This window comes from Ammospiza caudacuta, chromosome 1, assembly GCF_027887145.1.
Source record: "Ammospiza caudacuta isolate bAmmCau1 chromosome 1, bAmmCau1.pri, whole genome shotgun sequence".
NCBI classification, from domain to species: domain Eukaryota; kingdom Metazoa; phylum Chordata; class Aves; order Passeriformes; family Passerellidae; genus Ammospiza; species Ammospiza caudacuta.
The window spans coordinates 10,041,461-10,058,303 of record NC_080593.1 but is presented as its reverse complement, the minus strand read 5'-3'; the positions used below and the strand labels follow the sequence as shown (position 1 = coordinate 10,058,303).

Sequence of the window (16,843 nt, the reverse complement as noted above, 5' to 3'; positions counted from 1 at the left end):
TTTTCGGTGAAGTTTTATTTCAAGAGCCAACGCCAGGATTTTATCTTTTGGCTGGGATCTTAGATAGGAAATACAGGAACAGCAATTGAAAGACTTAATTTTGTTGTACACAGCAACCTCAGCATTAAATCTGCAATTTTGACTTAGGCAGAGCTGAAATAGGTGCACATTATTGGGTATGTCCTTGAGCTCTGAAAGGGGCGGTGTGGAATGAGAACAGAGCAGCTCCTCTGGAGAATGTGCAAAGGCAGCCTGCAGGAAGGCTGCTGTCTAGAAGGTACCCTGACCTGTCTGTTGTGAAAATAGGGAAGAAAGCAAATCATTCCCAATTCTGCAGACGTTCTGACAGCTAAAGCAGTCATTAACAATTTGCAACACATGGCATGGGGGATGAAAGTCTCTGAGCTCTACAGCTAAGAGTTTTCTGGCTGAAATGAAGTAGCAGTTGAAGGTAGCTTAGAGAAAAAAAAAAATTTAATATACTATATAGGGACAAAATGCCTAATGTTACCAAAAACTAGAGAAAAAATAATGTCACAACTCAGAAATAGTGCATATCCTGTTTTTAATTCTGAATAATTCTGAGGATTTTGGACTTTTATAAAGGGGAATTTCCTGACGAAGAAGAATCAAGTTTCTGTATATAAGTTTCTGCAAATTTAGAATAATCTCCTGTCATTTTCAATGAATTTGGTACGTGAAAATAATTTTGTTGATAATATATTGATGAAGAACTAATAATTTTAGATTTTGATTGGTACAAGAGTTGGAGGAGTCAGACAAAGGTTCTGCTGGACTTTTCTGCAGAGCCCTGTTCAACATCAGCCATGCTGGTCAGGAAAAGGGTCAGGGGCAGCAGCAGGAAGATTGGAACAGCCACATCTCAGGGCAGTGAGAACTGTTGTTTCTTTAAAGGACTTATTTTGAGCTCTTCTGATTCGCACCAGAGCTCCTCCAAATTGTAAAAAAAACTTTTGGTTTTTCTTGCTTAGGCCTTCAGAGGGAAGGAAATTAATTTGTATGAGTCTGAATAGAATAAGTTTAACAGAGAAGTAGCAGATAAATGTTTTCAGAAGCTGCTGTTATAATTTACGTGCATTAAAGATGTTGTCAGGTATATTTGGAGAGACATCAACTTTCTCTAAGATGGAAAACAGAATCAAAACCACACAAAAAATGCAATTGCCGAGAAAAATGGATCAGTTGGGGGAAGGAAATACATATTTGAATTTTAAGTATTTTTCAATAATTCTCTGTAACTGCTATAGCAGCAAAGGCAATTAAGCAGGTTAAGTGACATTTTATGTTGAATTTGAAAATAATTTTTATTTCAGTTTTGTAGACAGAAGCTAACCTCTTCACCACTTTGAATCTCTGAAACTGTTTTCTTCACTATTAAAACTCCTTGCTTTTGATTTGATTTCAGCTAGTAATTCTTAGAAGAGTACTTGCTGGTGACACAGCCATTATGTATAATAATGGGAATATAATGGGGACCTAAACAATTTTTTTTTTTGTAGTTGTGGGTAATAATATTACTACTGCTGCTACTACTACTACTAATAATAATGACAATAATAATAATAGACTGTGATGTGGAAATAAAAGACCTGGAGAGATACCTGATGATATGAAAGACTGTGTTATATCCAGATGACCTCCATTAGATTTGACCTTCCAGTTGGGTTTGATAAAGGTATTAATGTCTTCACTGTCTTTATACTGGCATTCCCTTTTCATGTACATTTAAATTATGGAGTTCCAATTAAATTTTCTGAAAAATTAAACATTGGGCTGACAGCAATGAAGATGGTGTAGAGAATGTAGGGAAAGCTTGTACCAATGGCTGTTTTTTGTGGTGTGAAAAATGCATGTTTTATGATTGGCTTTTAGCAAATATTAAAATTATTAGTATATGTGTTGTGTTAGAAAGCTATGCTGTATTAATTCTCTTAAATAGTGTGTTAAATATAGTTTTAGGTTATAACAAAATGTTATAATAGGAGCTATGCTATGTAGGATACTTTCTAAAGAAAGGACTCGCACTGAGATAGCAGTTACAGGACACCTAAATCTTTCAGAGAAAGAGAACTTATTGCCCCATTATCAGGAGAAATGAACTTCTTCCTGTCTCACTCAGGATTGGAGACACCATGAGGATTAAGAGGAAGAGTTGAGGATGACCAGACAGAATCCTGTGTTTGGATGGAATTTATGCATGATGTATGAGGTGTATGAATACGCAACAGGTTATTGTTTTTAAGGGTTAATCCTCTGTTAATGTGTGTCATTTTTGGGCTTATGCTGCCCAGAAATAAATACTGGGACGTCTGTAACTCTTTGTTTCTATTGTCTCATATTGTCCTAATACAGATTGTCCAAATTATTATTACTCTAATTGTATTACTATTTTTATAACCATTTTATTACTATTAAAGTTCTAAAATTTTACAAACAAGTGATTGGCGTTTTTCACAGTGGGGTCTCACTCCTATCAATGACCTTCAATGACTGGGAGCAGTTTTGTGTCCGCTGCTGTTGTCACGGTGTTTGCGTCATTCCGGTGCCCGCCGGACTCCTTCTCTTCCCTTGACATTGTCCCTCTGTGGGAATTTGGGCTGGGAGAGCAGGGCCTGGGCCTTGCAGCCACGGGGGGGATGGATAATCAGGAGCTGGGCATCCCCCACCTCCCTCCCTGGCAGTGACATGGAAGTAACGCGCGCGCAAGGGCTCCGCTGTGACCCTGCCCAGCTCCGCTGTGATCCTGCTCAGCCGCTGGACACAAATCGCAGTAATTGGGTGGCCAGGCCGGGGCTGTGACGGCACAGGGACAAAGGACAAAGGGAACAGGAAATCACCGTACGGCGTCATATGCTCCTTCTCAACCCTAATTCTGATTGCAGCTGTCAGCCTGGCATTATGGATCTTGAATGCGCGGTTTTATTCGGCTCAGTGTGTGGGAGATGTTTTTTTGAAAGTGAAACAATGCTGGAAAATGATTGGCATGAGGTTAACTTTAGGCAGGCTGCAGTTCCTGAGAATGTTGCATAAGAGACAGAAATATTGAATTCCTGGCATAGGGGATTTTTGAATTAGTTGAAATTTGTGTTTTTCATCCTTGTCTTGTCCTGACACTGAAGTGAGTTAAAAGTGCTGGAGATACAGCTGAGAGGGCATATCTCCTTAACTCTAGCTCTTTCTAGCTCTATAACAACTAGTCTGTTTTTCTTTCATCTATTTACTCTTTTTTAGTGCCATAGTTGCATTTTTTACAACATTAAGGATGATAGTGCATCTATACTGGTTTGAAATGCATTAGAAAAAGATGTTAAAATAGTGCAGCAGTAGGAAAAAAATGCATTGAAGATAACAGACATACCATTCTCTTGACTAGTGAGAACAGGCATCTCAATGGTTTTGGATGCTATTTTACTGAAAATATTGGGGTTTGTTGGCAAAAAACTCTGCATTTCTCAAAATTCAGAGATTAATTTCTTATTTGTATGCAAGTACCATGGATGAACTCTTCTTGCTTTAATTTGAAAAAAGCTCTTCAGAATAATTAAATGTATTTTTCTTCAGAGTTTATGTTCTTTATTGTATATTCTTTAGCCTTTAATAGGGTTGGTATTGGCTTAGAGAGTAAAAACTGTAGTAATTTTGGACTCATGGTTCATGAATTAGTAGTTTTAAGGCTATGCTAATGTTTTTACTATATATGTATTCCAGCTGAACTGTGTTGCACATTCTCCTAAAATTGAAAGTTATTTTAGTTTTTTCTCCTTCATGAGATTATAAAACAAACAGAAATGTGTAGTGCTAGACAACAGAGAAGTAAAGTTGAACATATATATATATATATACGTATATAAATAAGTATGGAATATATCTCAACTTTGTTTTAAAAATCATTTTAATTACACTGCATCAAAGTAATCATAGGTGCATGGTGACTCATTTATGTGTGTTCACATAAAAACATGTTCTGAGCAGCCTTAGATTTAGATTTTTGAAACTATTTGAATCCATCTTCTTACATGGCACCTTTGAAAAGGTGATATTTGCATTTGAAAAGGATGAATCAGAAATAAAACCAGATTAGAGAGAGACAGATATTCTTTCCCCTCCCGAGTGTCTAGAGTCATTTACTGTAGCCATTAACATCTAATATGGCTTCAGGTGAAGTGTTTCCTCAACAAACTTGAGTAACATTTTTATTTAAGGAAAGGAGAAAGGAGGATCACAAGTGGAATGTTAGAAAGCTTTTTTTGTTCGTTAAAGCCTTCATGCATACTTACATTGGTTCAAATTTTTTATTATTATTATTTTCACTAATGAAAACAAAAAGTTTGGGATGCAGCCCACTTAACTAATGCTCAAATGGGGCCTTTCTTTATTCCCCCCCCAAATCTTGTCTAAATCCAAGGCAGCACCATAGTTTTAATGCTTCTTAGCCCTGTCTAAACATATAGTGAACTTATTTAAGTATGTCCTCTCTAGGATGAAAATTTGATATTTATTAAAGTCATTTGCACGCTCAGAATTGTCTCCTTTGGCAGAACGGAGAAATGTCCTACCTAGGCTTCTTTTTGAATTCTAGAATTTAGTAAATAGATAAATAATTCTACTTCGATGCAGTGGAAAAATCTGAAGAGCCCAATGGATAAAGCACCCATCCCAGGTAGAGAAGTGGCCAAGTTCTGAGTTCTGCTGAGGCCGAGGATGCTTCATCTTCATCCCAAGGGTCTGCCTCCACCAAAAAACCTCATGTTGACTCCAGATGGTGGTGAAGTTTATAATTTGTACACAGAATAGGGGCTGAACCAGAAATGCTCCTGCCAAGTTCTAGCAACTTCCCTTCCTGCTTCTACCAACCAGATCTGACTGCATCTGGTGCTAGAGAGGATTTTTCTTTAGGTGGTTTCTTACAGGAAGAGATTATCAGGATAACCATATCTGGAACTTCTATCAATATTCATTAAGAGATTTTGTGGTATTGGGCTGCACAGGGCATAACAGCAGAGATTCCCTTCAGTTGTGGGATATTTAGTTATTAGATATTTACAGAGAATTGCATCAGAAAGCTCTATGCTCTAAAGTGTTACTGTAACATAAAAAATCAGGTAACAAAGTAAAAAATTTGTAACATTACAAATCAGGTAACAATTATGTTTGGGATTATATCATTATTTCAGGTGTAATATTGAGAGATTGGAAGTTCATGTACTTAACGAGTCATCACTGTAATTTGCCTACATAGTTGTGCTTACCCCTTAAAGTTAAAAAGTTCTTTGTTACAACTTTTAAATATAACTTAAATTGACCTCTAGGTGTGTTATACTAAAACTTGCAGTCCTTGGTCCTCAGTGTTTGAAACCTTAATGTTTCATGGGGAAAACAGAGAGGGGGCAGCGTGCTGTGAATGGGAAGGACATGAAGCAACTTTTCAACAGACACCAGCTAGTGGGATAATTTCCATAGCTGTCCAAAATAACCCTTTTTTATCTATTAAAACTGGTTTGCACCTAGCTAAGATTCTGCTAAGAACAAAGGCTTTCCAAATGTCCTTGCATGATTTACTGTCTTCCTTCCATTTCAAGGAAGTTTCATTAGCAAAATTTCATTAACAGAATTTCATACAGAAGAGAAGAATCTGCAGTGCACTCATGGTTCCAACCAAGTGAGGCTTCTTTTTTCCTTTTTTCTTTTTTAATGTTGTTTATTTGGGGCACATTTTTGCCAAACTTCCAAGTTGTTAAATAGTGATTATTTTCCACTCTATTTTTGTTTGTTTCATTATTTATCAGGTTTTACCTGGCGAGATGATTACACCCAGCATGTTATTGGTCAGGAACTCTCAAACATTCACAAAATCCACAGCCGACGCCCTGATGTATTTGCATCTGAAGGATCTGACACAGCAAGGTAAGTCTTCTGTAGTGGCTTTTCTTGGGTTTTGGAAAGGTTTGCAAATGATAAGAAAGGTTGGCCCAGAAGCAGAATTTTAAAAATTTTTAAAAAGCCACTGTCTGTATGGTAAAGGTGTCCACTGGTGTTCAGGGGACAGAATGAATTAAAACCCTGGACCTTGTTCTTTTGTTTATCATCAAGTTAAGGAAATACACTTTCTCTTATTATTTAAGGTGTCAGAATTTAAAACATCATGCCTTTCATTCAATTTATGCCCTATCTAGTGTCAGTTCAACCATCCCTACCTATGACTGGCTCAAAAAGGCAAACTTATAAAAGCTCAACTACAGTAGATATTTTATTCTGGACTAAGTATTGAATGACATTCTGAGTGACTAATTGTATTTTCAAAGTCAAATTCTTCCAAAACATATCTATAATTGAATTGCAGTCCATAGATTCTTAGTGGTAGTCTTGGGACATGGCTTGAAAGGTATTGAGGGTTGACTTTGCAGTAATTGGTTGCAAGACACATCAGTAATTTTGTAGAGTGATATGGTTGAACCTGCAATTGTATCACCTTCATATACAGTTACAAAAATAAAGAGACTCTTACCTGGTCTGTTCTGTCCTACAGGCTTTTAAGTGCAACCCAACCACACAAACCCCAGAATGAAGTTTTAAAACAATTAAAAATTAGAAATTTTGCTTTCTCTTATGTGATTTTAAGAAATACATTCTCAAAACTAGTGAAATTGAAAGAAAGGGCTTTTTGTTAAAAAAACTTTCATATAGTGGGATAAATTTGAGCTTCTAGCCTTGATGGGCAAAATATTGGATGTTGGAATTCAGATCTTCATGTACTGCAATATATGGTTTCTATATACTGCAGAACCATTTCTTTTCTAGATTGCTTTTTTCTGGAAATAAAATGCTGTGTAATTGATACTTCCCAGTGTCTTCAACTGCATTTGCCTCACTTTTTTTTTTTTTTTTATTTTATTCAGAGACTTTGACCCTGTATTTCACATGTTTGCTGATTCAAAAGCATTTCTTAAAATCACAGCACCATTCAGAAGTGCAGTAAAGTAGAAACTTAATGTCTAAAGAAGATAGTGATCTAAAGATTACCATGAAGGTGATAACAACATGTGGTTGAATCCATAAACATGTTTTCACTGCTTAGATACACAAAATGTCAGTATTGAATGGATTACTCTCAGTAGATGGTATCAGAAATGATCTTCAATATCTTCTGGGGATTTTTTTTAAGAGAGTACCTAAAATTTTTATTCATGAGAGTAAGACAAAATAGGCCAGATTTTCATGATATCAAGGCCATGTTCTGCAGTGTTCTCAATTTGTAGTTATATAAAAATAAAAAAATATAAGAAGACATAAACAGTTATTTAAGGTTTAGATTGAAAGCAAATGCTCACTTTTAGGAATTCCTGGTTTTAACAAGTTTTCGACTATAATTTTTAACTATATATAATTTTTAACTTTGAATATAATTTTTAACTCTAACTATGTTTTAGGAAAAAACTGCAACATTTTGTATATTGATACTTCAAGAACATCAGAATTTCAAATGTGTTCACGTAAAGCAGTTCCTATTGTGGATAGATTTTCTGCAGTCACCAAGCTGTGCTTCTGAAAGCATTATCTTATGTGCCAACAGTTTAAAGCACTAATTGATTTTTCTGGTTGTCCATTTCCAACGTGTTTTGTAGGTCAGAGAACAGTAGGAAATTTGGTGTCTTGTAGATTCTGATCAAGTGTGTTATATGTTCAGTGTGCTCAGTGTGCTTGCTAAAATCTTATCAGATAATAATTAAATAATTTAAAAAGCAACTTAGAGTAGGTATCTAATTATCAAAGAAACATTATGTCAGGAAGACCTTTTATTAAGGGTAACGTGTGTAATAAGACAATATGAAGTCATACTAATGAGTCATTAATCCCCACAGAGCTGGTGAGAGCAAGAAAATAGACTCAGACACTTGAAAGGTAAATTGACTTAGGCTAAATTAGTGCATATAAAATCTGATGAAACAGAAGACATGGATTTCATCTCAAAAAAAAATGCTGAAACTGGGAGTTTGATTTCAAGATGAAAGTTCTTTCTTTGTTGGCTAACTGGAGTGTACGTGGTATTTCCTGGGTCCTTATTAAATTTCAAAAAACCCTCTCATGAAAGAGGGCTCAAGATAAAGGAAAAAAGTCCACTCTGCACAGAGGGAATAAATGTCAGTTGTGTTCATTGGTGCAATTAGGCAAAACCACAAACGTTTCCAGCAAACTTCAATGTATGAGATGGGGTATAGTATTATTTCTGTAATAAAACAATCATTAAGGCAGTAATAAGATACTCTCAGCATTTAAAAGGGAGGAATTTATTCTAAAATGTGTGGTTTCTATTAATTGGGAACATTCCAGAAATAGCAGAGGTGCAGTGATTTAGATATTTCCACAAAAAAAGCTTCTAAAATGCTAGTTTGTAGGAAATACATAATTATTTCTGTATATAAATAATTATATGTGGTGTTTTCTTTATACTCTTAAGTTCATTGTATGCAAAGTCATCTTTCAGAACAAATGAAAACTGAAAATACTTCCAAATAAGTGCACAAAAAGAACTCAACTGACAGTCATTTCTCCTACTCACCAAGTGCTTTTATACATTTGTCTTTCATCCACTTTCCAGCATGACTTTGTCATATTTAAAAGAAATATTTTAATTTAGTAGCAATAATTGGTTTGTTAATGCATTTTCATTCCTGAGTTAACAAGGTGATATAGTGGTGAACTGAAAAAATTTTTTTAAATCTTTCAGATGTATTCATAGTATCTCAATAAAGTTGTCATCAAATGAAACTTAAAGCTTTGTAGTCTTTTACATTTTAATTGTTTAAATGTTTATAGCATAAAATATTGCATCTAATGTGGAGTGTAAATATGAGTGCAATTATTGTCTCCATATGAAAAATGAGAAACCTTAGATCCCAGATTTTGCTTCTACCACCAGTGACAGTGACTATATATTGTAAATAATGGTTTGAAAGGCCAACTTAAATCCTGTCCTTTGTCTGTGCATTCAGTTCCCATTCAGCTCCAGTGGAAATCCTTGGGGCAGAATTTGGTCTGGTTTTTTCTTTTCATTTCCCCTTCCTTTTAAAATTAGTGAAGAAAGCAGAAGATAGGTGTTGGAATTATTCAATGAATGAAAGGTGAGTGTTGGCGACTGGGATCCTTCCTATGAAGAGAGCCTGTTTGGATTAGTTCATCTCTACTGAAGCAGAAAGCACAGTGCCCAGGTTTTCCTGAAACTGCAGAATAATTTTGGTCTGGCTTTAAGCTGAACAGAAGGTGGATAATGTTACCTGCATGTCCACACTCCATCAGAAGGCAGAATGTAGAGCTCTGGAATAAGAAAAAATGCAAATAGAATGAGAAGGAAGCAAGACTGATGGTAAATTATATCAGGTTTGCTGTAGTGCTCTGTGCAGTAACCCTTCTTTTTTCCCAGAGTTTGTGTCCCTGATGGGAACCTGCTGTTATACACTGGGGAGAAATAGGGGATTTTTCTGGTGTTTCAAAATGAGCAAACCTGTGAGCACTGTTGGTTGCAGTGCCACCACAGTAAATTAGATTATTAATTACATTTATTAGTGTTAAATTAGTAGGGACACACATTTGGTTCAACTGTGAGCATGGAAGGAAGTCTGTTAATTTTTGATTAAAGTAATATAATTAATCCCCAGCTTTGGAAAATGATATAATGGTGCTCTCTCAGGCTGTGCCTCTGCATTAGTGCCAAGATGTGGGCTGGTAGAATAAAATTTTATTTACAGTGGCACAGAGATGTTGAAAGTCAAATTCATTCACTGAGCTGTAAAGCTCTTCCACCTGGAATTCTTCTTCAGTGGAGAAGTGTGTGGGCATGTGAGTAGGAAATGGTGACACCAAAAGGTGATTTCCCTCAAGCAGCTTCACTCACAGGGAAGGAAGAGGGCTGGGAACTTTCTCTCTGCTTTCTTGCACAAGGAATGAAATAGTTACTGATGCTGACATTTAAATTATCATCACCATTTATGTGTTGTTGAGATAGATGAGGACAGCTGGTAATAATTCAGATTCATTGCACACAGCACTCTGAATCCCATATAAACACCTCCACACTGCCATCATTTAATCTCATTTCTAGCTTTTCTTTGCAAATGTCACCAAAATCTGTCTAAAGCACTCAGGAAACACCACTATTCTGTGAATCCCAGGCACATGAGAAGATCAGAAGAGATATTTGTTCCATCTCATTATTCCCTTTTCAAGCTTTTCACTGGAGTTTACTGGCTCCATTATTTCCTGCATATCTAGTAGTCTTTCTTCTATTCTTTACATTGGTGCAGGGCCAAATTGGCATTGAATCTCATCATCATTCAGCAAGTTTTTAAATCTTAGAACCATCTCATATTTCTTTGGGGTGCAATCTAATCATGTGCATTTTCTTTTTACAGGCATTTTCTTTGCTTTTGAATATGGCTTTGCCTTGATGTGACATTTTATTTGATTTACTCTAGAATCATTAACTAAAATGCATGAAATAAATTGTTAATAGTGCAAGATTTTTTGACTGCTTTTGCTGAAACATGGAATTTTCTATACTTTTCTGGTTGCTAAGCTTTTGAGTGACTTTCCTGTTATGTATTGAACTACAGTGGTGTGCAGTGCCTTTTTAGTTGGCCACTTTGTACATTGGACAGGCTGGTAACTTTCTTTTCCTTGCTTTTGCTGTGCAGGACCTTGGGACAGAATGAAGATGATGAAAGAAATTATGATGTGGAAAATAATGTGAACTTGGCCAAGTCTCTTCAGCAATACCTTAAATATCTCAGAATTCTCTCCCAGTCTGCATCAAAAAATTTGTATCCAAGGAAGACAAGTGAAAAAGCTTCTGTCAAGGTAGTATTTTTAATGTGGTTCTTACATTCTGTGATTTTGGTCTCTGAGTTCTCATTTTTTAAAACTTCCCCTCTGCCTGAAGAGCAGACATTGTTTTCTACTGCCTCCTCCAACTTATTATCATAAGTGCACTAAGTTTTCTCAAAATTAATCACCTTCAGCATTGTAAATGCTTCAGCTCATCAAATCTGGAGCATTTTACCCTAATTAGGGATGGATTGCATGTGATGAAGAAGGAAGAATGGGATAAAGCCGGTAACATTTTGATTGGCAGATCTGAAACTCTGCATCTGAACTATGCTCCAAAAACCTGGCTGAACTAGTGTGAGTTCTTGCTGGTGTTTATGTTGCTTAGGGTGCAATTCATAAAATCTTTGAGCAGATTTTAATAATGGGTCTGATAAATTGTGCCTCAACATTTCCTACTTATTGATCATAAGGAAATCCTACTGTGACCAGTTAAGGTTCATATGTATACTTTATAAATGTACAGATAGCTGGCAAGATAAATCACAACCATTAAATTTTGAGTATTGACTATGTCAAAAACTACAAACATGCCTATTTGGGAAATAAAGTATTTTACCCTCTTCCTAGAGAAAATCTGTCTCACTCTAAGATGCAACTTGATAAATTTATTAAAATTATTGCACAAAGGGGTTCCATACAACAGCCTTTATGGCCCTATATCTTTTGCTCAAAAAGCAAAGAGTGCACACTTTGATTTTAAAGAGCTAGGCTGCTGTTGCAGAAATCCTTTACAAGAAATTGTCTGTGCTATTTCAATGAATTCAGTATAAATACAAAATCTGCCAAAAAATATACTGAAGTTTTAGGAAAAGTATCAGGTGAAGAAACCAAAGTGCAAAGCCAAACTGCTTTTGTTTAGTTCAGAGAATAACTCGGGGCACCAAATCTGCAACAGCTCCTGGCAACAGCACCAGTTGTAGCAACCATTTAGTCATGGTTGTTATTCTTGTCAGAAGCACAACTTCCCAGATTCTGACTGACTTATTAGATATACTAACTGTGATTTATGGCACATAAATCCTATCTGGGGCAAGAGGAGCTTTCAGGCAGCTCTGAGGAGGGACCAGGGACCACCTTGGTGCTGCTTTTCCTCCTCTCTTCCCTCCTGGCTGCAGTGAGGATGCTCTGTTTTGAATCAGTGGCTTTCAACAAAAACTTGCTCAAGAAGTATTTCAGTGGGTCTGGTGTTGTCATGCAAGTTCATAAATAATCCATATGGCTGAGACCTTCTGTGGGGAAGCCTGCTGTGATAACACCACCCACCAACCTTATCGAGTGTTGCCATGGAGATGGGTACTCTGAAGCCTGGGGGAGTGGGATAAAGAGGAGAAAATCTGGAAGTGAAGCACGTAGAGGAGCAAACTGTACACTTCTATTTACTAAGGAGCATTTTGAAACAACAGACACTGAGTCAGATGTGTTACCTATAATTGAAAGTCAAAAAAAAAAAGAAGAAAAAAAGGAAAATTATTTTTAAAACTAGGGATCAGCCATGAATTTTAACTGATCCTGGAGATATTTCCCTATCCTAAGCAAATAAAACGCAACTGCTCTTCTTGAAAAAGCCAGAGGGACATAGTATTTTTATCTGGATTCATTGTTTTGTTAGTGAATTAGCAATTAAACAAGAGACAAAAACAGAATTTTTGCTGCTCCAAGAAGCAGAAAAAAACTCATAAAATTTGAAAATTGGAAAAGAGAAGGCAGAAAAGTAACTGAATGAGCTGCCTCTGACATGGTTGTGCCACTTGAAATTGGAGATAGCTACCTAGTGCACTTTAATTGCAAGCTTCCACAAAATATTGGTACCTTATCTTTTTACTTAATATGTAGATTACAAACCCACATTAAATATTTGTAGCAAGATCTGATCTTTTAAACTTTCTTGTCCTTTTCTAATTGGAATAAGCACAAGACAGAGGTAGTTCACCCTACATAGAACTGCAGCTTTTGAGCTTTGCCCTTCTTAAAAATAATTTTCTTCCAAGTATATATTTACCTCTGTCACTTCATTCCTGCTTTTGGGAAGCAGGAGAGGTAACACTGCTTTGGTTGCTTTGATACCTTGCATGCTGTGAAATGTAGCTGAGTCTTGCAGAAATTTAGTGCTTCTTGACAGATTTCCTGCATGGATTCAGGATCCAAGCCTGACATCAGAGGTCTCTGGCCAAATATAAAACAAAGAAAGATAAAAGATAAAGTGGTTTTAAAATATTCCTTATACTCTGAAAGTGTTATTTTGTATATTCACATTAATATATTTTACAAACTTTCAGTCTTCAGTTGCCCTACTCTCTTCCACTTGCATTATCAGACTAAAACTACAGAGCTTCAAAATTAGTGAACAGACACCTCACACAGTTATGCAGAAAATTGTAAAATAAAACATCACAAAACTTAAAGCAGATAATTCTTTTCCTATTTCCCTTGCTCAAACAACTGTCAGCTTGAGGCTTGATACGACAGTGACAGAAATAACACCAGTAAACTTAAATCATGTGATTGACCAAAATTCCTATGGTGTCTACCATATACTGCAAGAGCTTCTTTGGGTGATTTTTGAAGCACTTGAAGTTCATCACTGACTTAGAATTATTTCTCAGTATACAGACAGTAACTACTGCAGGCTGTAATCTAGCCAGCTGACAGTGACTCTGCCAGGAAATAAATAGAAAATCTGAAATTTGGTGTGTCTCTTTCCTGAAGGTTACAGTTGTAAAGAGCATTTCACTTTAGTTCAGCTGAAAAGAGTTGTTCAGGAAATGGGCACTTGGTGGCATTTGTTACTTAAGCATTAGCTAGTGGGATTTTATGTTTGGTTTTAGTCTTCCCTACACACACTTTATGGAAGGGCTTTATGAAAGTTTTACCATTCACAAAATACTGAGTTATCAGTCTTTGTGATTCCTTTCTACCAAATCTGGATGCAGTATGGAAAATAGCAAATAGCCAGGCACATATTTTAAGGAGAATTGGTTTATCTTAATTACAGAGGTGAGAAATGCAGAGGCTTCAAATCACGTGTGAATTGCCCTGTCCTTCCCCACTGCAGCTGGAACAAACTCCTCTCATATCAAAGCACCCAAACCCCTGACAAACCCACTGCACTGTTGGCATTCCTACAGAAACTGAGGCTCAGGGTTTTGTTGGATTTGGAAGACAGCACATGGCTGGTATTGCTAAAGCTCAGAGGCTGTAAAGGAGAACTTGCTGCCTTTGCTGCTGGTCTGTGTGCCTGTGTTTGAATAGTTATGGGAGATTTTAATTGTGCTGCTTTCATCTGACTGAGAAAATTTTTTACTCATCACAGAAAAAAAATTTATTTGAAACCTAACGCAAATGTATTTCCTGCTGGACAGGCTGCAGGAATTAGGAAGTTCCCATCACACCTGTGCTGTGGCTGTATTTCCTGTTGCAGAAATCTCATGAAGATTTCATGAATCTTCATGCTTGAAGATTCGTGGAATTGCTTTTTCATAGGGTTGGTCCTACCTTGGGCTAAGATCTTTGTCAGACAAATGTGACATTCAGGTCCTTGTGGATAGGATGGGGGAGAAAGAAAATTATGTCAGATACATTAGGGAATTTAATTAACTTTCTCTTGTTACTGTTTCTTTGTGTTTAATTACATTCATTTTCATGGTAGACTTCTTGTGCAGGTATTGTGATTATAGAAATCTCCACATCTTAGATATTTATGTAAATTTTAAAGCAAAGATTTCTGGGGGAAAAAAACCTCAGAATCTTTACATCAAAGAAGGGGCTTATAAATTTAAAGGCCTTTTCAGAATTATGAGAGGCAAAACAAGGAGGTGAAGGGACAGGTTAATGCCAGAGAGTCGTGGCTCAGCAGTGCAATGGCGCTGAAAGGGGAGAAGCTGCAAGTAAAAATCATATCAATTATATAAACTAAAAATTCATATATTTGCTGGCCTAAAAAAATCAGTTGTTTGAATCTTTGTAATTCATCACCAAAAGAACTAAGATGTGTGATAATTATTTAAAATAATTATTTTTAATTTTAGAAAATCTGAGTGCACGAGTGCTGAAAGATGTACTTTGAGCTTATCTGCAAATAATTATTACTGTGATTAACTAGAAAGAAAATACATTGCACATTTTAACCTTGAAATTTAATTCAAAAAAGCAGCACCTTTGTTTATCTAACATTGATTTAAATACAGGACTGAAAGAAGTTCATCAAAATTTTGACAAAATGTAAAAAAGCTCCCTGCAGTGTATACATTTAAACTCTATTTGTATAAAGGTAAAATTTAATATTTCATATATAAGAGACTATATATAAAAATGTAATTCAGTTCTCCTTGAACACTTTCATAAAAATATTTCTGGAATAATTGATAAAGGAATGTGTCCTTGAAGCTACTGAATTGCCTTCTTCATTGGCATACTTATGCAATGATATCTGAGCATTTCCCAAGCATTGGTGTATTCATTTACCTGCAGCCATGACAAAGTATGGAAGAGTTAATGCCCCTGCTTCACAGACAGGTAAGACAGATTTTCTGAGGTCATGCAATAATTTTTTGGTAAAGCATAAACTAAAAGCTAAGCCTCAGATCCCAGAAAAGTATTTCATCTTTCAGATCATTCTCCTCTTCATGGCTCTTTATAGAAAAATAGAAACAATAAATCCTCCTTAAAAAGGCCAGCAAACATGTACACAAATAAACCCCAAACTAACCAATGAGAAACCCCACAAAATCCAAAACCAAACCAAAACAACCCCCAAACCCAACAAACAAAGCCCCATAAGCACTGGAGCAGAAATCATTTGACCATATAAAGATGTCTGTATTGGTGCACATCAGCCTAAACTCATTCCATGATCAATGGAGGGGAAAAGAGTTTTCAAGTTGTGATTCATCTGTTTTAATTTAAGTATATAAAATGAAATGCTGCAATTTCCATCCTCTTGGCTGTTCTGCAGGAATCTGGTGTAGATTGCAATTTTTTCTGGAAGGACACATTTAAAGCTCAAATAGAATCATGGCTACAAAGCCTAGTAAAATTGCAATCATATTGTGTGTGGCATGTGTACACAGTCTGGTGATCTAATGTGACTTGTGATTTGTTTTTTAAACAAATAATTTAGCAAGGGAGCATTCTAGTGCTAGTATCCTACTCAAGTCTTAGATCCAACATGTACTTTTACCCTCAACCCATCAGTTTATGCAGAATATAATGACAGAATTTCAACATCTAACATAGAAACCACCATTTCCCTTATCACACAGGTATCTGGAAAGGATTAATTATTTTTTCAATTATTAGAAGATGCAAGTGCCATAGAAATGTTATTATAAATGATCTGTGTCTAGTCTGGAGTCTTATTTAAAAGGGCAGTTAATTAATTTCTAGTAATTCCCAGATGAAACATAGATTGATATTTTTAAAATCTCAAATACTCACTGGATAATAAGATTTAGTTCTTTTTCAGACCTTTCCTTTCAAAATCAACTCTTTTTTTTTCCAAATACCATGTGTTTGGAGTTCATTTCTGTGATTTTTCCTGCAAGTTTACTGTTTGTCTTCCAAATATTTACTTCAGTGTATTGTAATTAGTAAATAGAAGATGATGGAGCTGATACAAATTTTCAAGTGCATTCTATTTTTTTTTCCATTATAATTATCAAATGGGAGGGTAGAGCTCACAGAAATGTAAACTTACTTTATCTACCCCTGTGTGAGCATGTTGGTGTAGACATTTCAGGACAGTGGAACAACAATTTCTTTATTTTTAGTGTGGAAAAAGACCTCAGCTGACCTCAAGCAGTTGTCCAGCAAATGGAAAGTTGCTTTTAATGGGGCTGTAAAGCAATGTTGTGGACATCAATCCTGCAGATCTCTATTCACTTGCATTTCTTAGGATAAAAGTATTTTCCAGATTCACGTGTTGGAGGAGTTATAAATATATTGA

At 35.9% G+C, this 16,843-nt stretch overlaps 1 protein-coding gene across 2 annotated transcripts in view; it reads left to right on the top strand.

Annotated features, from left to right (window-relative positions):
- PTPRN2 (protein tyrosine phosphatase receptor type N2) overlaps nt 1-16,843 on the top strand; it is a 634,110-nt gene that overhangs the window by 217,355 nt on the left and 399,912 nt on the right. For both annotated transcript variants that reach the window (XM_058803508.1, XM_058803499.1), the window contains exons 4-5: nt 5,808-5,925; nt 10,710-10,872. In XM_058803508.1, the coding sequence (XP_058659491.1) occupies nt 5,808-5,925; nt 10,710-10,872 (281 nt within the window). The remainder of the gene's footprint in view (nt 1-5,807; nt 5,926-10,709; nt 10,873-16,843) is intronic.